The sequence below is a fragment of the Phodopus roborovskii genome, unplaced genomic scaffold (genome assembly GCF_943737965.1).
Source record: "Phodopus roborovskii unplaced genomic scaffold, PHOROB, whole genome shotgun sequence".
NCBI lineage: Eukaryota > Metazoa > Chordata > Mammalia > Rodentia > Cricetidae > Phodopus > Phodopus roborovskii.
Genome location: NW_026125278.1, coordinates 1,246,380 through 1,272,706, shown reverse-complemented (window position 1 = coordinate 1,272,706; position 26,327 = coordinate 1,246,380). Strand labels below are relative to the sequence as shown.

Here is a 26,327-nt window from a genome sequence, read left to right as displayed (position 1 = left end):
TCAGTTGTTGTAACTTCTGCAGAATGAAGGAATTTGCCAAGAAAGGGAATTTGTTTTCCTCCCTTAATTGCACATATGTCTGGCTCATTGCTTCTGAGATCTGAATGTACACAGACCATATTGTGGAGGCGAACTAGTCTTCAATTCTGTAAACTTCTCAAACTGGTTAGACCATGAAGAGATAAAAACAAATGGACAAAGAACGTAAAGTAATAAAGTCTAATTGAGAAATAAAATTACAAACCAGGAAAAGTCCCAAAGTTGAATGGCTATATATGGCGCCACCATACAAGAGAACAAATTAGCCCTGAATTGTGTTTAAAAAGCTAAATTTCTACAATAAAAGGGCTATAAATAGACAAGCCCATTGATGAATTACTAGTCTATTACTCCTTTTTCTAAGAACTTGACTTCCAGATGAATAATTCATAGCCTTTCTTCTTTTTTTTACCAATGGAAAGTATTCAATACTGTGGTGTCTAATAATCTTCAGGAGATGTGGACCTTCTGTCCTCTAGAGAATGCTTTTCCCGTCCCCACTGACTGAGGTAAGTACAGACTGCAGGCATATGGAGAATCCTTGAAACCACAAAGCACGAGAGTGGCCAAAGATCCAAAGATCCAAGACCACTTTTTATTTTCAGCCAGCAAGGGTGTTGAAAATGAAAGGCCCCTCTGCCATGTTCTTATGAGTCTCCTTAGGCCTTTGTTCATTGCTGAAGCACCAATGGTACTAGATGTAGGAGACCCTATTGGCCATTTATTTCAGTTTGTCTACAAAGAGCTCCTGCTAGTGGGCCTGTTGAATGTGGATATGGAACATTTCACTTTCTCAAGACAGAACAAATAATTTGCACATTTCCTTCAATTTGGAAAATCATATTTAAATGTCACATTCAGAAAAATATGTATGCCACATGTTTTTCCCATTTTTCTTCTTACCTTCTGCTTATACCTTAGGATAAGCAACTGTTTTCTTTTGTTTGAACATTGATGAGATCCAAGCAAGCAAGAATCCTAACTAATATTCTTGCCCCTATTCTTATATTCTCAAAATCTACTTCCCAGGAAGTAGTAACAATGATCTTTAAAAGCCACATATCATGTTGAGAAAATTCCTCATCTCTGGTGGCTTTGCACACATTTAAAGATGGTTCTGAGTGACTTGTCATGTCCATAGTCCCTGAACCATTTTTCTCCTGACACTGATGTCTTCCTATCATTGGCTCTCCGATATGAGCCTCTTTCTTTTGAAAACATTAGCTCCTGAGGGGATTTGTGCCTCTGTCTCTGCTGCCTGGAGCTTTCCGACCCAGTTCTTTTCAAGTCTGGCCCTTCCTGTCACCCAGATCTTAGTGCAAATTTATCTCTTCAGAGAGACTTTTTTGAACTCTCTGAATCCCCTATAACCACCTCATATGACCTTGTGTTTTGTTTTCCTCTCTCGTACTGTTGACCTTGCCTTATTCCCTTTGACTGTGGTTAACTTAAAAATGCCTTCTCCTTCTGCCTTTTTGATTTTTCTTTTCAGAACAATCATAAAAATACTAGGTGCACAGTGAGACAACAAGAAATATCTCTTGATGATAAAATACTGAATATGCATTTTCCATCTATCGCCTTTAAGGAACCACTATGCATGTTTGGAAATTGAAGCTGGAATATGTAACTGGTTTTATAGCTTAAATATATTATGTTAATTTTGTCATTAATTTAAATTTACACAGATACATGGCTTTGTGGTGAGCTCAGTGTATTAAATATTAGAGACAGGTTAGGAGAAAAATACCATGAAGGTGTAACAGTAGAAAATGTTCTTGGAGCAATGCAAAGCTTAAACTGACCAATGTGAAAATGGAAGGCATTTGAAAACATGATTTCTAATTCTCCACATTGTAATTCTAACAGACTATAGGCACTGAAGCAAGGTTTCCTCGGACCAGCATCTTCGTTTCCCCCTGAACCTCTTTTACCGGTACAGATGATGACACACAGATTGGTAGGCAATGCACCTGGCAGAAAATTCACCTCCACCAATTCTGAGAATTGGCATGGCTTGTGAGGTGGATGTTATTAGTAAGCAATTGGATGGAGAGACCTGATGTTACAAATTTGGTATCTCCTCCAGCTGCCAGTAGGTTTTGGTCTTGTCAGTATCAACTTACATAAAATCTGTTTCCTATTTATCATGACTAAACTCAGCTCAGTAAAACAATCTATTCTTTCACACCTCACCCTGGATTTTCCCACTTACTAATTAGAGATGCAAATGTTGATAAATAAGAAGGCATTTTTTAAGCACAACTGGGTCAATAAGTTGAACACTGTGCCCTGTTCCTCCAATTAAACTCCTATGAGAAATAGCTCAATTATAATTAGGGAAGCAATTATCCCCTTGTTAAAGGTGAAACAAATCACAGGTTTTAGTGAAAATGTCTGTTTTGTTCTTTCTACCATGCCATAAAAACCCTTGTATCCATTGATGGTTTGATCCAGTGATTTCCAAAAAGGAATAATCTGATGAGATAAAGCATCCCAAGCTTGCTGTGTCTTCATAACATTTTCTAGGCATGGACATAAATGAGCAGAGAGGGGTTAATTTTAGAGAGAGCTGTGCTTATGCCTTGGGAACAGCCCAGCACCTACTCCACAGCATATTGTCTTGCTTCTTTAGGGAGATAGGGGAGAGAGACTTGTTATTGAAATGGAGTCAAATGCCATCAGAAAGAGGAACAAAGGATCATTTCTGGATTGATCCTAGAAAATGGGTTGTGAAAATACCATGCAATATTACCCAACAATATGTCTGTTATTAGATTTTCTTTTGAATTGTTTACTTTGTTATTTTAGTGAGACTATTATGACTATCCCCTGTGTGTGCTCTTTGGGCTGAAGTATCTCCCAAGTATCCTTTTATTCCTTGTCCTGGTAAGTTGGAATCCTGCTCTGAGGGTTCAGACTAAAGGATCACATCTCACAAAGGGTTCTGTAATGGGGTTATATCTTCATAGGTAAAAGGTATCATTCCATATGATGATATATTGTTTATGACCTAATAAAGCCATTGGAGATCAAAATGTAAAGCCAGCCACACTAGCTATCTATAGAAGCTGGGAAGTTGTAGTCCTAGGATCTTTAATCCTAGGATTCAGGAGACAGAAGTAGATGGATCTCTGTGAGTTCAAGACCACCCAGAGCTACATAAGAGTGAATCAATCTAAAAGAAACAGAGCTCATGCTTTTACTCCCAGAATTAGAGAGGTATATAAAGAAGAAGCAAAGTCAATCTCCAGTCACTGTCAATTAGTCTCCAGCCACTGTGAGGACAGGAAGAGATTTAGTTTCCAGTCAAAAGGAAGGCAGGATCTTCAATTCAGCATCGGGAGAGGTAAGAGCTACAGGCTGGATGCTTTGCTTCTCTGATCTTCAGTTTGAACCCCAATATCTATCACTGAGCTTTTATTAAGAGGGTCATAATTCTAGAAATTTCTGCTTCCCAAAGGGTAGCTTCTTTATTATATCTGACATGACTTCTTTCTTTATTAGGTTTAGTTTACCTTGATAATCTTATTTTCTGCCATAAATAAATAAAATAAGTACTCATATTTGTGTTTCTTATCTCTCCACAGTATAGTCAAGCAGAAGAGTAAATAGATGAATTTCCACACAGTTATAAAATCATAGAGTATAGGAGCTGCCGTTTATCCAGCCACACATTTTCTTACACCAGCTGATAAATGCTAAATCAGCTCTGAATGTGTTGCCAAATAACTGAGTGTCTCCCAACCCTTTATTCTGACTGGCTCCTTTGCATAATCTCGACTATGAATTAGCATCTGATGGCATTATGTCCAATACAACCCAAGGTTCTCAGGACTCTGCTTGTGCTAAGGAAGCTGTGCAGTTATTAAATATTTTTAAAACATCCCTAGTCAATCAGGAAGAATATTGAGAGACAGAATGTGGAAAGCAGATTAGAGGAAGAAACATTAAGGTCGGGTTCTGAACCACTAGTGTTTTGTTCCTGGGATAGAAACAGTTTATTTAACTGGTGAGTCTTAGAGGGTACTCAAAGTCATTGTCCATTGGGGAGGGGGATGTTGAACCATAAATAAGTGTTGGATGGTTCTTTCTTTACTTGAGACATACTATTTTTGCCCCTTGGGCTCTCAAAAAGAGATACGTGAACAGTATCTTCTGCTTAAATTTCCTCCTTGGGAGAAAATACAATGTCCACAGGACTCTTGGAACCAGGAGGACCAGATGAATGACAGTACCTAGTGACTTGAGTGGAATGAGAACAGCACACCTTCATAACATTTGCCAGCACTATGGTTTGGATGTGAAATGTTCCCCACAGGCTCGTGTTTGAGGACTTGGTGCCTAGCTAACACTTCTGTTTTGGAATGTTGTGGTACTTTTTGGAGGTGGCATCTTGCTGGAGGAAGTTTGTCACTGGGGTGGCGAGGTGGACATTGAAGTTTGTTATCCTGGGGTTGGATGGGCACTGGGGTTTGTAATACCCGCCCCACTTCCTGTCCCTGTTTTCTGACTGTAGCTGCAGTGTGCGTAGCTGTCTCCTGCTTCTGTTGAAATGCTGTCTCCCTTGTATTTGACTGTATCCCCTCAAACTGTGAGTCTAGAGCAAACTCCCTATCCCTGAAGTTGGTGTTTGTCAGGGATTTGGTCACAATAATGAGAAAGTGATTCAGCTTTAAATTTAAAAGGTCAATTTTATCTGTAACAGTTATGACCTCCAAGCAAACCAATTGCTGTGGGATATAGGTGTCATCTTGGTGATTCTTCAGCAGAACTTCCTCCTCCCTATATCCCAGAGTGTTTAGGGTGAGAAACATTCAGTGACTATGAGTTCAGTGTCTGGGAATTAGTAACATAATATAATGGCATAATGAATAATAGTATAGTATAGTGGTCGATAGCCTTTTATGGCTTTAGACAGGTTTAAGTAGTTTTCTCATACTAAGTTATTAAATATCACCAACACATAATACATAAGTACTATTATCTTCTTCATCTGACTGGAAAATCTAGGCAAAAAGGATTTAAGTATCTTGCGTAAAGTCAGAGGTTAAAACATGATCATGCTTAGATATAATCCGGAAGTTTTATAAGAAAGTCAATTGCTAATCCATAGAAGAGACTAAAGGATGCTAAAATGGGAGAAACCCACTGCTATCACGCAAGCAATGCTTATGACATTATATGTATATATGCAGTGTGATCATAATTGAGGCTAGACTCTTTTGTAAAAGATGGCTGGTTTAGCTAAGAGCCAATTACCACTTCCTGATAATCTGCAAAGACTACATCTTCCTTCATGAAGCTAGCCACATGCATGCGAAACAAAGATAAATTGAGTTGACCAGCCATGTGTTCACTGAACATTCACATCTGATTTTTCTCTCAGTAGCAGTTGCATTGGACAGCAGCAAAGCACACATCTATCCATGCTGACTGCCTCAGGACTGATTTAACGATCACAAAACACATGCATTTTACTGGCTGGTTTTATGTTAAGATCAACATCTTATTTTATGTCATTTTTACACTTTCAAAATCCCCAAACAAATAAATGAAAATAAAATACCAAATGCATTTACAATGAAACTAAAATGATCAAATAATCTTTTGACTCCCAAGCTATCTTTCATCCCTTCCTTTTTGCATTTTCCTGCTGCTCTTGAGCAAACAGCAGCTGGAAAGTGTCATCTTAAGGCACCCATTGGCTTTCTGATCTTGGTGATTTTAATGGTGTTAAAAAGAATCTACACTGGAGTTTATTAGTCTGCTTTTAAGCATGTATGTTTGATCTCTTTTCTGACTGAAAAAAAAATAGAAAGAAAAAGTAATATGTATTAAATATAGTTCTTTGAATGTCAAATGGGTATATGATTTTTGAGCTTGCCAAATGTTAATTAGGCTCTTCCCCAGTGATGATACACATAAAATTCATAGCCAATTAGTTTGAAGTCATGAAACTTTATTCCTTGACAAAGTGAACTACTATGTTGAGCTGACAAAAAAAAAATAAATAAATAAAAATAAAAAAGTCTCTCCATAAGACTTTTTCTGAGGACCACCTGCTTTTAAGTTGCCTTGAGTAGAAGCAAAGCTATGAATACCCATGCAGCTCAATGGACAGTTACAGTAGAAGCCAGATTACAGATGCCCATGCTGATCATAGGATGTTTAGTACTGTGGCTGTTGTAAGAGGTTTACTTTAGAACTACAAATAAGGAGACAGATGCTCTGTCACATATCTGAAGTGAAGGAAATGCAAGACAGAGAAGAATGTCCTTCATTTCAGCCATACTAAGTCATAGCCTGTGTTCTGGGGATACAAGACGCCGATATGGTATTGTGTGATAGTGGGTGGTAATGGTGCAATTTCTGATTTTGTGCAGAAGAGTCCACCTATTACAAGGAAAAATAGTTGTCTTTATTCAGTGTGAAAAGGGAAATATGATTTTGTGATTAAGAAACAGATATAAATGTTATGACAGAAAAATGGAGTCCTTTTGTGTATATTTTCAAGTAATTTGTTGCCAGTATTAACTCACAAGAACCAGGTGTTCAGTTGCGAGTCTGGCTACCTTATCTGATTCCTACTTTGTACCAATCTGAAAAGCTATGAGAAGTCCAACAACAAATGAAATATTTATAATTAATTACTAATAAGCTTTCAATATTATTTTTTTTATTTCTTGGAGAGGCAGAATTTTAAGATTTTTATTGTCTGAAAAATATGAGCTGATCCATGTCCACTGAATCCATATTTAGGTCTGAATGATAACTGGTAGATATCTCTTTCCACATATGCAATGTAGGGTAAATCTTTCAAATGACTTCATGAAGCTTGGAGGCTAGCAAGGACCCTTACAAATAAAACTTACAATAAATTTGATTTGTAGAATTCTGTATATAATCCTGTTGGGCACTATAAGGTAGTCTATTAACCACCATGTAAAGGGAATGTTGTTTTAGAGGTTGGAACTATTTGTTAACAAATAAAAGACATAATGTTCATTTCCTTCAACAGGATGCTGTAACATTATGGTGAGTGTCCCCAGGAGAGCATGCACTTTCCTATGGGTCATGAGGATAATTGCTCCAATACACACTCTTTTCAAAAAGCAACACATTGCTGCTAATGAAAAGTCATGCCGAAAACCTGACCCACATTCCTTCATTAGCTGTGCATAGGCTTCATTTAACCAGAACCAAAACAATGCATACATTGATAAAGATATTACTAGATGGAGGTGATCATGTTTATGATAGTGGATATACTTTTTTTTTTATCTTCATGATGATAAAATAGACTGAGAAACACAAGTGTGCAGTGTAGGCTCATAAGACACACACATTTTTCTTATTAGTATAACATATTGTTTTTATATCATCTTAAACATTAATACAACTGATGACACATTTAATCACAGCATCTCTTTCTATAGGTGCCAGATAAAGTAAAAACATTATTTCTGATTGTTTTGAAAGAGAATGATAAAATTAAACCATGCTGCCTGTGGCTTTGTCCAGTGGGGCATTCTAATTGACTCCCAAGTCATTAATCAGTTTCTAATCAATCTGTTTTGCCAGCAGCAGGCAGTTAGGACTCCATTACCAACCATTCATCATGCCATGTCCTAATTCACTGCACCATTAGCCATGGATTAGGCCTCTATTAGAATAACTAAGTGCCAAATGCTAAATGCAATGCATTTTTGTTACCTCAGCCACTGGGATCCCTTCAGGTGGCCGACACTGGAGTAAGACTTCCTGTTCCAGAGACACTTCCTTTCCCAAGGGTTCCTGCTCAAATGTCTTCCGTAGATCTAGAAGGTTTGGTGATAAAATACATGTCAAAACTAAATAATACCAGTCTTCTTACAGAAAGTGCCAAAACTTTCCCCAGGTTAATGTTTTGCATCTTTATAGTTTATCTATCTGTTGACATTATACCCTAATCTGAGAAGTAATATTCTATATAGAATAAATTATGAAACTTAAAGGCTATTACCTTTAATAAAAATATTTTGTTGATTATTTTAGTAATTACTAAAATCCATTAACTGCACTTTATTATTTCTTGATAATCTACTGTGATGGTCATAGTTTTAATTAAAAGTACCCAATTTTCTTGAATCTTAAAGACAGAGTTCCTTATGTACATAAATAATTTTTCTTACAATTGATATCATTAAAGTTGTAGTATATCCAGACTATTTTTATTCATGAATCAAAAGTGCCCTTCTGTTTAGATTGGAAAATAGGACTCCTTGAGGATTCACAAATAAGTTATATAACTTCTGGAAATGTCTTAAAAGCACAAGGGAAAACAGAGGGTACCTGCTGAGAATGTTCTAGAAAGAATTTAATTTCTAATCATGTAGCCATTTTCAATGAGAAGATTAAGTATTCATATCTTCTCAAACATGCCAAGTACCTAATTATGTACTTGTACAGCTAGAGCTATTATGGCAAGATGCAGCAGCTTTGGAAAATACACAGAGATGAAAATGTCAGAAACCAGCCTATCATCTTACAAATATCACAGGTACATACTGTAGGAGACAGCTTTAACTAACACATCCTTGAATGAGATTGTTTTGTTTTTAATAGTTTGGCTTTAAACTTTAAATAAATTTTATCAACTTTTTAAAAAAGTAAAATATATTCAGGGCATTTCTTAAGAACCTCTAGAATTTTACTTTGTATGTACAGCTCAATTCTTTACAGTACAGGATTATCTTATGTTTAACTAGTGGAGTTCAATTTTAAAAAAATAATGGCTCTCTTCTTTCATCTATGTCCTTTGTAGCAGGAAGTTTCTTGTCCCACCCACCATTTCCCATATAATCACTCTAAGGCTTAATATTAAGTATAATTGTTTGGCCAATGGTTCAGATATCACTGACTAGTTCTCACAATTAAATTAACCCATAGTCATATTCTATGTAACATCCACATGGCCATGGCTTACTGGTAATGTTCTGGCATCTTACCTCTTATGCAGTTACAACATGTCTCCCTGACTCAGCCTTTTCTCTGTAACTCTGTTTGATTTCCTACCTAGCTGTATTCTGCCTGCCCATTGGCCAAAAAAAAAAAAAAAAAAAAAAAAAACACTTTATTCATCAACCAATAAAGGCAACACATATTTGCAGCATACAGAAGGGCATCCCACATCTGTCTTTGACAAATATAAAAGGATCTGAAAGTATCATTTTAGCCTACTGAAATATAAGGTGGAAACCCAAAGACTCTAGACATGTGCTCTAACAGGTTACATCTAGAAAGTTCCATCTAGAAAAAGTCACAGAAGAAAAGATTCACTTATAGATTCATTTTATTGTTGGAGTTCTTGGCAGAAGAAACTTCCAAGATTCTGATTGTTGTAAGAAAATGGTGGATTGATGTGAGCTGAGATAAGGCAAGAGACTCTTCAAAGGATGAGAGAAGTGCGATCAGAGGGACAGTTGTGACAGGATTCTCAAGGACATTGAGTGTATGTTTGAGATGAGTATTTAGAATCCAGATGTTATCATGATCTGAAAGATATCTCAACTATATATTCCTCTTTCATAAATGAGGAATATGCTTAATAAGTTACCAAAATCTCACAGCAAAACAATTGTTACTGTATTGAATGTGCTAACCTTTGATTTTATATATCTTGCCATCCCACACACTCCTCTTAATCCTTTCTCATCCAAGTGTGCTACCACAGGAATATAAAAGTCTTCTCTTTGTTACAATAACTTCTGTTTGTCTTTGATCTGCACTGAGGACAAGGTTTTGGTAAACATGGTAGCCAATGAAAAAAAATAGTAGCTAATAACTTTGATAGAATAAAACTCCATCTATATGGTGTGGCTTTTTGCATAGAATGACTCTGAAGAGTTTCTATCTAGCCTGAATCAAGTAGAGGCAAAATGACTAGACTTTGTCCTGAAATTAATAACATACTGACTTGATTTCACTTTTCAGTATATAAAAAAAAGAACTAAGGATAAGAAAAAGCACATATTCAAATTGTTAAAGGAATTTCACTTGATATTTAAAATTAGACACTTATGGTAGAGATTTGATGAGTTGTTTAAGGTAAGGATGTGCCAGATATAGAAACAAGATTTAAGGGTGAAATGTGGTGTGTTAATGAGATGCCTTTTTGCTCAGTATGCAATGGCCAATGCTTCAAAATTGAAGGACTGAATTCAACTGCCATATTATCCTAAGGAAGACAGATGGATTGCAGTAGTAGTAGGGAATCATGGACCAGATTGTGTAGACTGCTGGGAATAAGATAGCCATGGATTCAGTAGATAGTTGATCACAGAAGAGGAGAGAGATACTTCAATGTTTGTAGATTAAAACTCAGAAAATTAAGGTATTTGGAGTGTCAGCAGGTAAATCTGTTGCTATATTTGGTGCTATTGCATTATATCAAAATCCAAAGTATTAAGGTTTGCAGCGAAATGGAGGAGCAGATAATTTCCCCCTGTTACATACTGAGTTTTGTGTTTCTATGGGATGCTCAAATAGAATGGTCCAGTATACCTAAGTCATAGTTTGTAATTCACAGCACTATTGAATTTGGGGGCTTCGTCATTTCTTTGTGAAGCTGTTCTTTACATACTAATGTGCTTATTATCATCACTTACCTCTACTCACTATATTTTATACTACCTTTCCTTGCTATGACAAAACAAGTAGATGTAGAAAATGCCAAATGTTCACTGGGTGACCACTCCTGGCCTGAGTGGGTTTGGCTTTCTCAGCATTAGCTGAAGCACTAGAAATCAGTGCTTCTGATGGGACAGAACATAGCATAAAGCAAAGAGGACAGAAATATTGAAGCAGAAGGACTCTGAACAAAAATGGCAAGAGTGAATAGAGAGGTATGAGGAAACCCAGAGAGGAAAGTGACAGAGACCACAAGGAGCTAAGCTTTAAGGAGAAGGGAGGTCAACAGCACAATGTGGCATAGCTGTGAAAAGATGTCATTAGCTGGGGAGTGTGCAGGGCCTGGTGAAGTGAACAATGTGAGCACCTACTGTATTTTCCATGATTAAGAAACAGTGCATTTGAATTCAGCATGCTGTCATTTCTGTTAGGATGTGGTACAAGTTTTGACAAAGTATTTAATTTTTTTAAAAAATTAATTTTTGATCAATTTTACATACTAACCACAGTTATCACTCCCACTCCTAGTCCCCCTCTCTCCAACCTCCTTCCAACACACACACATCCACCTCTCAGAAAGAGTAAGGCATCCCATGGGGAGTCAACAAAACCTGGCACATTCAGTCAAGCCAAGGCCAAGTCCCTCTAACTCCGGCATTAAGGCTGAGCAAGGCATCTCACCATATGGAATGGATCTCAGAAAGCCAGCTCCTGCACTAAGGATAGATTCTAATCACAATGCCAGGGGTCCCACAAACAGACACTATTTAAGTTTCTACTGTATGAGTGCACATGACTGTGCTCATTGTTTCTTGATTGAGAAAAGTTTGGCAAAGGAAACCTACTGTGGCTACCCAATTCGACAAAGATGTACTTAAATCATCAATAGCTATTACATAATTACATTGTCTTAATGGCTGGGCTCTAAATTCCTCACAAATTTTATTTAATTTCTAAAATATGACATGTAATCCCATAAAGCAGTTACATCTTCCTGAAAAAGAATTTTTAAGTTTTGATATCAAACCTTTCTTTTGGTTCGTACTATATTGTGGGTATGTAATGGAGGGTGAGTAACATCATTCACAGAGATGTTCTAGAAGGCAGAGAGGATGCCTTGCAGACACAGTGAACACAAGGGTGACAGAAAAATGGGTTGTCAGCCAAGAATTAAATGTAAAACATGTGGTTTAGAATAATATGGGAATTCATGTCAGGGGAAAAAAAGATGAATTCTGCCTTAGGAATATATATATATATATATATATATATATATATATATATATGTATATATATATATATATATATGTGTGTGTGTGTGTGTGTGTGTGTGTGTGTGTGTGTTAACAGGTTATCTCTGTAAGTTAAACTTGATTTTGTCTTTGATTTTACATATCTAACCAATAAAGCACATATAGTTACATATATGATTTAGTTATTGATCCTACAAATTAAAAAGAAAATTAGTGTTATTATAAACCTGGATTCAGAGACAAGTTGACTTCTGAACATGGATATTGACTTACTAAATCCATTAACTGAAATCCAATTAACAGATGTTGAATCAGACCTGCAGTGACAAGGATTTCAATTCATTTATGCTCAATCAAAGAGTATCTGCTTTGAACATACATATGTGTGCAAAGACTCATTTGTCATTGTAGTATTTTATGGCTTTCAATGGAGCTTTTGCACAATAGTATGGAAAACAACAACTTTCAGACCTCTGTAAGCATTACTGAGCCATTTGATAAAACTGGGAAACTAAGTAGACTTTGGGTCTTACTTTCCTCATTAATGTAATAAAAATAAATCTGTGATTTGTAGGATCCTTTTCCTATCAGGGCCAATGGATGGATATTTTAAATATGTTTTTAAGAGGGCAGGAATCTTATTCTATGAAACTAATATGCCACTTGCTTGTAGTTAGCAGTACCCAGAGGAATTGACAAAATAAATTACTTTGTAAATGGTAAGAGTAGATGCATCTTAGAAAACCAGGGAAACCTCCAGGAATCCACAAGGATAACCCCATCTAAGACTCCTAGCAATAGTGGAGAACTAGCCATCTACTGTAATCAGATTGCTGACTACCATAATTGTCACCAGAGATTAGTATCTGAGGGAAGAAGATGCAGAAATCCATAGCTAAGCACTGGGATGAGTTCTGAGAGTCTTTCTGAGCCAATGGGGGTGGGGTGATGATTTGGGGAATACCCACAGAGACAGCTGACCTGAATTCTTGGGAGCTCATGGACCCTGAACCAACAGTTAGGGAGCATCCATGGGACTGACCCAGGAACTCTGCATGTGTGTGATAGTTGTCTAGCTTATTCTCTTTGTAAGGCTCCTAGTAGTGAGATCAGGACCTGTCCCTGGTGCTTTTGGGAACCTGTTGCTCATGCTGGATTATCTTGTCCAGCCTTGACACAAGGGTAGGATTTTAGTTCTACCTCAACTTGATGTATAATGCTATATTCAAACCCATGGGAGGATTGTCTCTTTCTGAACGGGAACAAAGGAGGAGTGGAAGAGGGGATTGGGAGGAGAGAAGGGAGGGGAAACTGTGGTCAGTATGTAAAATAAATGAAAACAAAATGTCATTTGAATATAATAAAATTAAAAAAGAAAAAATCTACTGTTCTTTTATTGAATGTGTTTTGATACTTGGGTTTATACAGATTAAAAAAATATATATATAGAAACCGATGTGAGGGGTGGCTTCCAGAATGTTCAGTGTTAAAATATCAGACACTACACTGAGAAAGTCTCACCAACATGACTGGCTAAAAGTGAAAAAAACAAGGAAAACAAAAAACAAAAATAGTCCGGCATGCTAAAATGAATAAGGGGAAGACCAGAAGACTTCAATAACGTACAAAGAAAACTACATGCCATTAAAGAGAATAGGAGAAATAGTCTCTTCCTTGGGGAAGATCACATAAATTGGTTGTTCAATACCAAATGGTCAGCCTGAAAACATACAAGTTACATTATACTGAGCATGTTATATTTAGAAATGTATATGTACACACACACAGGAGAGAGAGAGACAGAAAGACACACACAAAGAGAGAGAGAGAGAGAGAGAGGAAGAGAAATAATGAAAGAAAGAAAGAAAGAAAGAAAGAAAAAAGAAAGAAAAGCATATGGATGGGAGTGTATGGAGGGAGAAAAGGGAAGGGAAAATGATGTAATTACATTATAATCATAAAAAAGTTATTATTCTTATATAAAAATTTAAGAGTAATGTGCAACATAAAAGAAAATGAAAATTGAATTTCTGGTTATTATAAGTATACCCTGAAATACTTTGACAAAACTAGAGAATAATAGATTAGAAATTCATACTCAAAATATCATACAAGAAAGTTCATCATGTCAATGTACTTAATCAATAAGAGAGAGAACAACATGTTTCCTCCCAAAGGGTGGCCCCCTGGGCACTGTTGCCTGACAGTCTGGCATGGGTTAATGTAGAGTCATGTGAAAGTTGAGGATGGACAGGTCTTAGCTTTGAATACAATGGGTTGAACTAGCATCCATGTACTGGAGAGCCCAGCTAACATGGGATGGAGGTGAGGGGTTGTCAGCAAAAAAGACCTCCCAATCATATTTAAGCAGATGACTAATACTGTTACCTTTGCAAAGAATGACTTCTAATTCCAAATAGCAGTTTGCATTTGTTAAAAATGTCCAGTCTTTCAGGATTTACTTGAGAAAAGTAATTTTAGAAAATGAAATGTAGGTTTTATGATAGGTTGGTTCTGTAAACTGACAAATTTGCTAATTATTTATTCCTTAGCAGTCTGTTCTAGCTGAAATTTAGATTTCTAATTTACATAGAATAAGACATAAAGAAAATGTTACATTATTGATATTGTTTGGGATTTTGTTTTCATTTATACCCCCATAGGGCTCTGTGAATATTAATATATATATATATTGAATGATAACAGAGTGTGGAACATTTTAAAACATAAAATATGAATAATATGTAATTATAAATATTACATACAGAAAATTCTAGACTATAATGGCACATATGCATTTTTAAAATGTCATTTCTTATAGAGTTTTACCAAATGTTAATTATCTATAAACTCTAGTATGTAATATTTTGTATTTTTCTTGTGTAATTTCATGTTTATTGCTGTTTTTTAAATTGTATTACAGTCTTTAATCATGATAAACTTTCTCATGCACTTTATATACTTTTGATTAGTTTTTGCATGAAACCTTAGCTGGGAATCCAGTTTGTTAACAACTTCTTCATTTACGAGTCCCTAATATGCTTACTTCAGATAATATGATAAATGTCTTATTTATCTATTATAGCAAAAAGAGGGATATCATCAACAGCTAAAACCAGAGTTCCATGGACTTGGGCTATTGTTAATAAATATTCATAATACACAAGTAAAAATGTAGACTTTTTGAGTGATACCTGAAGATGTTCCACTTAAGGCTAATATTCACTTGAGTGTGTCCTGTTACATAGAAATTTACACTTTGAATGACACTAAAACCCTGTCACAGCTCTTTGGATGGTGATAAATTTTTGTCAGAAGATTAAGAGTCAGCACCAAAGAAGTAAAATAGAATAAAAAGAAAATATTGAAATGCATCATGAATCATGTTATGTGTTATACATTTATATATACATGTATTTGCATGTGAGTATATGATCAGTGGATCTCATGACATAGAGAGGTTGGGATTTTTGTAGGTCATTGTAGAATGGGTCTGGAAGCAATTGGGAGGAATAATAACATAATGGCTAAGAGTAAGTTTGATGTAGACAAATGTGGTTTCAGGTCTTGAATCCACCACTTGACTACATAAGATTCTTCAGCTGGGACAAAAGTGAATATTTTAAGAAGGAGCTATTTCAGATCTACAAAAGCATCAGGGAAACCTATAAAATTCTCAGTGTCACATTGTCATATAGCAAGTGCCCGTGTAAACATTAACCCTGTACCTCATCTTTTAACATGGTATTAGAAAATTTTATCATGGCATGTCAACATTTGGCACTGTTACTACTACTCAAAGGTAATTGATTCAGGACAGGTCTGTTACAAGTATGGACTTACTAATGACTGATGGGAACTTCACAAGGTGAAATCCATCTATGGATTTCCATCTAAGGATTTCCATCTATGCCTGATAAAAACAGACCTCTTCTATTTAAGTCAGCCCCTGTAGATCTGGCTCTTAAAAGCCCCACAGGTTATAGGCCAACAGGCAAAATCTGAGAACCATGGCTTGATGATTAGTTGGTTTGTTTACCATGATATATATATCCCACTGCCAAATACCACAGGCATCTCGGGAAGCCTTGGGTAATGAGGGAGAAATGGTCTTGGATAGCGGCTCTAGCTAGTTGGTTACAAGTGAATCCTTGCTGGCAATTCTCTATTGACTGGTGACTGACACTGTTTCACACAGGGGTTGAATCTTCTATGTCTATAAGGAACATGCATGGAACATAAACAGTAGAAAACTAAGCATCAGTACTTTTTTTTAAAAAACTTGTCACTCACATGGGCCACTGTTTTCTTTTTCTAAATTTTAAAAGGTTGAGTAAGAAAAAAACACTTCTTTTTCTCTTGTTGCTCAGCTTTGCTACTTGCAACCCAAAGAAATGCAAGCTCTGAGGACCACAATCCTAAATTTAATTGCAAATTCAAGTCAGAAATGTGGATTTTTGTGCAGGTTTCTGTTTACTAACTATGTGGTTAAATACCTAAAGTTTTATCAAAATATATTAGTGGGACGCTATTCTAAGGGTTAAAGACAATAGACGATAAACCCTATATTGCCTCCACAGGCCTGTAATGTTATTTTGAGATCACTGCTGTAACAAATTCAATGTTGACAATGCTGAAAATTCATGTTTTTTATGTTCCCTTCTTGCAGGAGAATACACCCCCCCCCTCAGACTTTCCCCCTTAGCTATCCTGTTTATGAGTTTTAGATGCAGAAACAAAACCTGGGCAAGATATTTTGGGAGGTAAGCTTATACTGTAAAGACTCAATGCCTAATATTTTAATTAGAATTTAATAATTTTTAATTTATGCTCTCTTACCTACTTTCAGAAGGCAATAGTTAGGCAATAAATGTGTGAACTTCAGAGACTGGTGACATTTTAAATAGATACAGACTATTAACACTGGAAATAGGAAAATGAGTTTTAGATGGCTGAGAAGACAGTTTGCCATTCCTATAACTCTTAAGGACCACATAACCTACAATATATATTTGCCAACTGAAAGTCACTCATTGTTCTGATGGCAATGGTGATGCATGCCTTTAATCCCACCAGCTGAACTAGTTAGCTACAGAAGCTCCGCAGGTACACCAGGACTTTGGAGACAGAGGCAGACAGATCTCTTTTAGTTCAAGGTCACAATGAGCTACATAAAATTGATCCAGTCAAAAAGAGAAACAGCTCACACAAAGGAGATTTCAGGACATGGGATGACACACCTTTGATACTAGCTCTAGAGAGGTATATAAGATAGGAGCTTAGCATTCAATATTTAGTCTCAGGTATTCATTCTCCAGCCACTCTGAGGACAGGGCAGCTCTTTCAGCCTGATGTAGAGGTAAGAGCTAGTGGCTGGCTGCTTTGCTTTTCTGATCTTCAGCTTGAGTCCCAATATCTGTCTCAGGATTTTTATTATTCATGTTACATGGAGGGCCACATTAAAGGTTATTACAGTGGTTATTATCATGGGTTCACATAACCTGGGTTTTATTGTAGTCAGCACTGGGTTAGGTTTCAATGCTTTTCATCTTCATTCACAAAATGATGATAACTATATTATTGCATAGTTGTTATAAAGATTAACCAAGGCAATAATAATAATAATGCTATTAGGACAGTTCAGCTTAATTAAAAATTCCTTCTTGGATGCCATCTTTTAGATACCCTTGTCTCTTGCCCCCTTAAGTCAGCATAAATGTGGAGTGTTCAGAATGATGGGATGGCCATACCATTAACTCATTTAACTTTCACCAAGAAGTTGAACTTGAAACATTTGCTTGCCTTTCAAGCTAAGCTTGTTTCAACAAAATGACTCTAGGTTTATGTAAACCCACTTTGAAAATATCATGCTTCAGGAATGGTCTCCTTGTCATCTTCAAAACTTTTGACAGGAGTCTGACCCCCCATTATGAAAATATAATAGCTGTAGTGTACTTCTCAGTATTTTACTTTTAAAATACTTCTGAACTAATTCCTTTTACAGTGCAATGGACAGAGGCACTGAATACTATTTTGATTTTTTAATATTTTACTGTATTTTCAAATTGCTCCTTTATCAATTAAAATAATTCCATAGTCACAAAAGACATTAATACTTGTATTCTCAAAAGGAAAAATGTGTCTGTCTTCAAATGGTGATGGAAGGGGCTAATTATGTTGTCACAGTAGAGTAGAATTTATGCATAAATCAGAAAAGTTGGTTGTTATCAGGAAATAACTGCACAAAATCAAGCAATGGAGCATATTTGGGAAGAGTTAGAATTTTCTTCAGAACGTGCACTTACTAAAAGTGAAAAATGCCTGGCTTAATACCTTAGGGCCTAAAAAGTTCACCATGGCATTCTTTCACAGAAACAGATGATCAGATCTGGGCTGTTAAAAAAAATCAAAAGAATACTATATTAAACAGCTCTTTTTGCTTATAATTTAAAATGTAGGAATATTTCCCCTTGCCTTTCCTTCCTAAATATTGCAAATGATAAGCACAGAGCCACCCACCACCAAATCAACTGCTCACATTGGCTATCATGGACAGTAAAGGCAAGTACTGCTAATGTGACTATAGCTGTATGCACTCAGGCAGATTGCAGTGAGAAACAAAAAAAAGACTTTGCTTAACTTTCAGATCCTTCAGCAGTAAAGGGGACACTCACCCAACTTTCCTAATGTTTCCCACCTCCAGTGTGTTATTGACAAAACTGAGTGACAACAGACTTGTGTAATGGGATCACTATGCAATGGCAGTGGCTAGAACATAGATAGGAACAGTGAAAGAATGCAGTGATGTCGGTTAACAACAGTGTTTGAAGAATTACAAGGGAGGGTAATAGATTTTGACACTTTTTATAACCTCATTTTGCTATTTAAGAACTAAAGTTTTTGGCATTCTTAAGACTTGACCATGGAAACTTCCACAACATCACTATTCATACCTGAGGATAGAGGTCAGGACAGCATCTTTAAGCATAGCAGCAGGAGGGCTTGCTGGCAATGTCTTTAATGTACCAAGGCATGCTCCCCCTCATTGCACCGAGATCATTTAAACTGATGAATCTCAAGTGAAAACAGTCCCTGAAGTAAAGCTGTGCCATCCCAGCCATTCTTTCTTATTTCCTGACTTTAGGGCATTTATAGGACAAATACATTTGTATTCAGATAGTCTTGCCAAAGGGTTTCTTAGAAAAAAATATTTTAGAGTTAGAAGTCCAAATGACATCTATTACAAAGAAGAGGAAGAGAGTAGCAGCTATGCAAGCCACACTTTTATATTCATACTGCATCTTTAGTTTCAGTAAAAAAATGATTAGATGCCATCTCAATATTTTTAAGGTAAGTCTCAGGGATGAATAATAAGAAACATGCCACCTTTATGGATGGGAAAGATGACATTCCAAACTTTAAGGCTTCCTTTACATGAGTGCAAAAAGAATGCAATGCTTGCAGATGATACTATGGCAATTAAACATTTAAGCTATAAACCTCTCCTTTCATGCAACATATACACTCCAATGCCAAATTTCAGTCTTGTGGCTTATACACCCTACCTATAACACAGGGATGGATGACTTTTCCCCAGAGTGTAACTGTATGAGATATCTTTCTACCAGTTACTTGTCTATTTCCCATAAAAAATGTGGGTTATAAATGTCCATGAATTTGTGAGGTCTCATGAAACTTGAGAGCTTTTTGTCCATAGACAAAAGCACACATATTTGGAAAAATACATTCAGCCATGGGTTCTAGGTTTTAATCTTATCATATAATCCACAATAAACTGTTTAGTGCTACATAAAACAAGAGCAAAGTTGTTAAAACATCTCTCCCTTGTATAACAATGTCTAAACTATGTAGTCAATCTCTTTGAAATAAAAATGTGGACTCTGTCACTTATAACACAACACTGGGGGATCAGCAATTGCTCTTGTACATATGAAACTAAATGAAATACATTATTACAGTTAATTTCATTTGCTTATAGGTTTACTTTTGGAAACAGACGCTAGTAGAGTGTAGGTGACAGATGTAGCCGGCATCACATTTCTATTAGAGACAGTTCGATCATATGGAAAGGTCCAGTGAGATGTGGGAAGAAAGCAAAAAGGTCACCTTGGCTCCCATTCTGAGAACTGTCTGACACCTGCCTATTGTCAGTAGCCTCTATGAGACGACCCTGACTTACAGGTTAGTACGTGTGCCTCAAGAGGAATTCCAATGAAGTGTCCTGACATTTCTAGGAAGATGGATTCTTTGTGCATACACATCCCACTGTCACAAGATTTGTAGGAGAGCAGTTACCATGTGGCTCACTCTTCTATCCTTAGGCATGAGGAGAAATTATGGTCCCATGTTGTGTGAATTGGAAGACCATTTCAGCCTTCTGGATTGACAGCTGAGCTGGACATCAAAGCATGAAAGAAGGAGAGATTTTTACTCCCAATGTTTAATATGTGTAAGTTTTAAAACAAGTGTATAGAGCCATTGGAACTGGGGTAGCTGGTAGCATGAGCACCTGCTTTTATTCCTTGAGCACTTGATTTATGTCCTGGCACTCTGCCACATGCTTAGAAAATTTACTTCCTTTAATCTCAAAGCAATCCTATCATTTTAATGTCATGGTTCATGAAATTAAGGCTCAGAGAGGTTAAGTAATCTGAACAATGTCTCACTTGTCGGTGATGGAAGGAGGATTTGAACATAATACAGCCTGGTCTGGAGCTGGAGTCAAATGTGCTTAACTGTTTCATTTATAGTTGCTCTTTTCCCATCATCCCCTTCTTCCCAAAAGACAACAATCAAAGAACAGCCACTATCAGTGCCATTATTGTAGCAAGAAAATTGATCCCAAACCTTCCCTTGACAGCCTTGCTCAAGAGTGTACTTGGATTGTCCTTTCCTCCCTTACACCTTGGGTTTCCTCTAATTGGCTTTGAACAAGAAACCCCTGGGAAGCACCCACCCTCTCCACAGTATAGTCATTGGGGCATATGCCCTTGGGTGCTCTCTGAGGACATTTCCCTCTGCACAGGAAGTCACCCCCCAACCCCAGAAAACTGACACCTCTAGTGTAAGTGAAGGATTTTGATTAGGGAAGGTATGTTTGCAGCTAATTTCTTGCTAAATAATTTACTTTTAAATTTCTAACTTTCCCTTTCTTCAGATTGTGTCACTACATAATTTTTCATTTGATAGAGTTTAGATATGTGAACTATTGGTTGTAAATATTAATCATTGTTCATTCATTCCGTTCATACATTTCTGAAAACAGAGCTTTTTAATGAAGTAGAATAACAATCAGGGTAGAGTTTACTAATCACACGGATTTAACCTTTGCTTTATGAATATGTTCAACTGTGACAAATATAAACTGGAATTGCTGTTTATGGGATGAACATCCATCCAACATCACTATTCAAAGCACATTTGAATCCAAAGCTCATTTGTATTCATATCATTTGATATGGACAAGACTCAAAAATCTACAAAACGTGTGTTGCATGAGGAAGGTCAACATGGCAGGGAGCATCCTTGAAAGAGGGAAAGTTACACCATTTTGTTGAGTTTCATCATGATCTATATCTGTGTGACTAAATAGTCATGAATGAAATGGCATGGCTTGGTCACATGTGATTTCAATTAATTATGAAATTATAGGCAAATCACTCGAAAATTATCACCAGAGTGAGAAGGTACCAGGGGAGAGTTTGGTTTCTTTCAAGTCTGATCCCACCTGTATGCAGTACTGGGTGAAACCCTTCCTCCCTTTTGAGAGAAGCTGTTTCATCCTGGGTCATAATCTGATGGGAGTAGGAAGTGAGTAGGGAATCCACACCCTTTGACTTGTCAATGTGGATGAAAAGAAGAGCCTAGTTTCCTTTGCCTCAAAGGTCATCACAGTTCCAGGTCTTCTTGTGGTATTAACAACAGTACAATTTCTCCCTGTGCCCAAAACAATTGATTCAATACTCCATGTAACATCTGTAATAAACTTTGTGTGTTGTTCGTAAAAGCAATTGTTAATAGTTATCCTTTCAGGGTATCTGATATCATAGCCACTTAATGGAAAATCCACTTAGGACATGAAACAAATATAGATTTAGAGAGGAACATTCATTTTCAGTGTTTTCATAAGGAATTCTTCATCAGGGGTTTCATTCAGACACATCTATTAAACATATAGTATATCACAGCCATTGTTCTAAACCCTGAAGGTACAAGGATATGTAAAATAGAATTCTTCACTGCAAGGATCACACTGTTAAGAAACATAACACTACAGCAAGTGAAAACAAGCAAGCAAAATCAGACAATTGAGCTTGAAAAGGGGAGAGGGAAGGAATAAAAATCAGTCAAAAGTTTATGTTCGTGAATAAAATTTTTCACCCATCTTTTCACACCCACATCCCAACACTCAATAGAAGCCTTCATTTCTGTTTTAATTTGTGTAGAATCCTGGTCTCCACACCTTTACACTGCTCCCTTCTGTGTCAATCCCACACAGGCCCTAAGTAGAAGCCTCCTAAATATATCCTTGTCATTTGGCATTACTTCTCATTGCTATGCAGTCAGAGATTCTTTGAACAGAGGTGAGATGGGCTTCTCACTAGTGCGAAATTCCAAATCATACTAAACCACCAATGTCCAACACCTGCCTAGCCCTAACTCTTCACTCTCCCATTTTCTCCCGACTCGCAGGTCTTACATTGCTCTTGTCATCTAGCAATCTCCAATGTACTTGTCTGCTGCAAGTCTCTCTCTATAACTCCTTCACTCCTGCTTCTAGTGTTGGACCAGGGAGTCAGAGCTTGGCTTCACAGCAGACATGACCCCTTTCTCCTAAGCCTTTCTCCCTGGCCCTGCTTGGTTTATTTCTCAGCACACATCATCTGGTCCTACCTGCTTATTATGTATTTTATCTAGAGTTTACCTTGTCTCGCCAGGTCACTCTCAAAGTATAAAACTATCCAAGGACAGAAAAAAAAATCTTGATTAGATGTTTGCTGAAGAAATTGGCCTTTAAAAATCATGAAGGTAAATACAGGCTGAAACAAGTAGGCATGAATTACAGTTGAAGGACAAAGAAACTGGAATAGTTCAAGTCCAAATAGCATTTAGAGATGCTTAGTGATCAGGGATAGAGGTGCTGGTAATGGAGATAGATCATGGCATGTAGTTATTATACACTAAGCTGTGTCTCCCTCCCCAATTCATATGCTTATCCACAACTTTCAATAGCTTAGAATATGATGGCATTTGGAAAATGAGGTCGTTTAAGAAGTGATTAATTTCAACTAAGTTTGTCTAGATGGATCATAATTCAACCCAACTATGTCTTATTAGAAAGAGAATGGAGACACATGAAGAGACAACCAGGGAGGGATTTCACAAGTCCTTTGAGGACTCTGAGCTGGCAGCTGTCTGCTAAGTACAGAGAGGCCTCAGGAGAAACCAAGCCTGTTGGTACCCAGATCTTGAACCTCTAGTCTTCAAAACTACATCAAAGAGAATTTCTACAATAGTCTTTGTAGTTTTGGTATGGCATTTTGCATTTCTCTGACAATTCTCTACTGTTGTGAAGTGGGGTGGAAGTGAGATGAGGCCTGTGTTTTAGGAAGGCTATGCTGATTGTACAGAGGGCTACAGGGGTGACCAGGGACACTAGCTCTTGGGGAAGCATCACAGATCTACATTAAGAGGAAGGAAAGCTAGAGATGATCATATTGACATCAGTCAGTAATGTGATAGTAACAGCTACCACAAAACATGATTTAGTGAAGTGCAGTGGTACAAGTTCCTCAAATAAAACATGGCTTTCAGTGGTCACATCATGCATTAGAAAGACTGACAGCAGGGCATGAATATAGGCTCTGTGAGCCTTCACACTGTTCCAGAGGGAAGGCTACAGGTTGAGAAGAGGCTCTGTGGAGATAAGACCTAATCCCTTCAGATTAGCATATCAATGAAGCAAAGAAGCTTTACAAAGAAATCTCTGTAACTACTTAAAACAAAAAATGGTCCTTACATTCCCATGATGTCCCTTTTTGAGAGGTACCTTTACCCAATTCTGCAGTATGATGTTTTAGAAATTAACATTTTGGAGGTGTGTTCCAATACACTAGCATAGCTTCAGCAGAACCAGGGAACCTTGGCCTGGGACCATCTAGTTCCCATAGAAACACTGATCAACAATTAAAAACAACAAAACAAAAAACCAGAATGAATGACATTTGATTCTACTGTAGTCTGATTGCCACTAGCACTAAAATCAAGTCAAAAGCTAATGGGAGTTCCTCAGTACTTTCAAAGAAAAAAACAAACAAACAAACAAACAAAAAAACAAAAAACAAAAATAAGGTGAGTTCAGAGGAGCTATGTATGGTTCAAATGCAGAACTCTGGGGGCAATTTTTTGTTTATTTTGAATAGCTTTGGAGCCTGTCCTGGAACTATTGTGTGTACCAGGATGGCTTCCAAAGCACAGAGATCTGCCTGCCTCTGCCTCCCAAGTGCTGGGATTAAAGGCATGTGCCACCACGGCCCATGGGGGCAGTTTTTGAATGGAAACTCTGACTAGAGTTCTTTGATGTCAGTCAGATCAACCACTGTCAAAGCTTTTAAGCATTCCCATAGTTTGGACCCATGAATGTACACAGGCAATTACTCACAGGCAATGCGCACATATGCCTTCCGACTCTTTGTAGTGCCTGCTGAACTCCAGGCCACACACTGGCACCAGTAATCTTCAGGCCCAAACAGTTCCTCCACTTGCTGGCGTGAAATCTCAATGCTCACTTCCCTCACAATGAGACCTGACAAGAGAAACAAAGGTTCAAGTCAAAGAAGATATGCACATGAACCATGAAGCAAGCATACTTCTGTCCCCCTCCCTCCTTGCCAGGGATCCCACATGAAGCCATCGATCACCATCCAGATATTTCTCCCTGCCTGCCACTTTATGAAGACTCCAATTAGTGTACTCCGTGTATTTATTCTTTTTGATTGCTATTTCAAGTCTTCATTATTCGTCTGGAGATGAAAGTGGAGTCAATCTATAGCTTCACATAATGGCATTTCTTCCTATCTAATACGATAACATTCACCTACCAGGCTATATCTCTCAGTTATTAAAATTGTATCATCTTGGCTTTCATGTTTCCTCAAGATTCTATTTTATTTATATAGGTTGTGGCTAGGATGCCCATGTATTGCCAAGCTTTTCACAATGGAGTCTTTTTTAGTACTTCAAGAAAAGAAAGACAATAATCTAAATCTATAACATCAGTGGTGATCATTATAGGCCTCTTTAACATATCTGCTTAAAATAAAATAGTATATCATTTTTAATTGAAATACATTACACTTTCAGTTAATTAAACTATATATGACTTTTAAACGGTTTTCCTGTATGATTGTGTGGAAATTCACGTGTTTATCTGTAATTGTATTATTATTGAACCCCAAAGAAGTGTCCTTAGCCACAGTGTTGAAATAATCTCAATTTTGGTATTTCGAGTAACAAAGGTTTAGCCAGGGATTCCCATTTCATTGGTATTTATTTGAGGTATTATGGTGGTTGCTGAGATTCATGCTGCAGTGTGTTTCTTTGTACTGACCAGGAAGGATTAATTGGGTCATATATGTGAGCAACTTACAGTTCATGTGGAGTGTGAATGTACACATATTCATAATGAAGTGTTCGTTGAGAACACCAGCTAAACACCAAAAGGAGCAAGGGAATTTGCTCTGAGCCAAGTATGGCTCAGTAAGAATAATAGAATGAATTTGCGTTTGTCTATTAACTTTACCCCCCCCCTTTTATTTTTTGGAAATTTGAAACAAGGTTGTTTAACATGTCAATCCCAATTCCTTCACCCTACTATCCTCCCCTATTACCCCAGCCCATCCCCTTTGTGCTCCCCAGGGAGAGTGAGGCCTTACAAGGAGAGTATTCAATGTCTGTCATATCATTTGGGGAAGGGCCTAGGTCCTTCCCCATATATCTAGGCTGAAAAAGTGTACTTCTATTAACTTTATATTCATCAGTCTATTCATTGACCATTGGTACTTGATCAAGTATCAATTATATTGCAAATACTGTATCAGGCACTTGTGGAATTTTAATGAATAAGATATTTACCAATCTTAATAAGATATATATAGTGAAGCAGGCTCATATTAACAATGGGATATCATTATTAATGAATTTACTTATTTAATAATATGTTAGTGATGTTGAATTCTGCAAAGAAGTTATGTAGTGAAAAAAGTAAATGAAAAAAGAACTCAGTCTACTAAGATTGATGACATAGGAGTTACTTTATTTACATCATGTTCTAAGAGGTGTTCA

The 26,327-nt window shown here is 36.9% G+C and overlaps 1 protein-coding gene across 2 annotated transcripts in view; it reads right to left on the bottom strand.

Annotated features, from left to right (window-relative positions):
• The window catches only part of Unc5c (unc-5 netrin receptor C), a 346,547-nt gene that overhangs the window by 80,688 nt on the left and 239,532 nt on the right, over window positions 1-26,327 (bottom strand). For both annotated transcript variants that reach the window (XM_051194505.1, XM_051194512.1), the window contains exons 3-4: window positions 24,646-24,789; window positions 7,756-7,859 (exon numbers count right to left, since the gene is read on the bottom strand). In XM_051194505.1, the coding sequence (XP_051050462.1) occupies window positions 7,756-7,859; window positions 24,646-24,789 (248 nt within the window). The remainder of the gene's footprint in view (window positions 1-7,755; window positions 7,860-24,645; window positions 24,790-26,327) is intronic.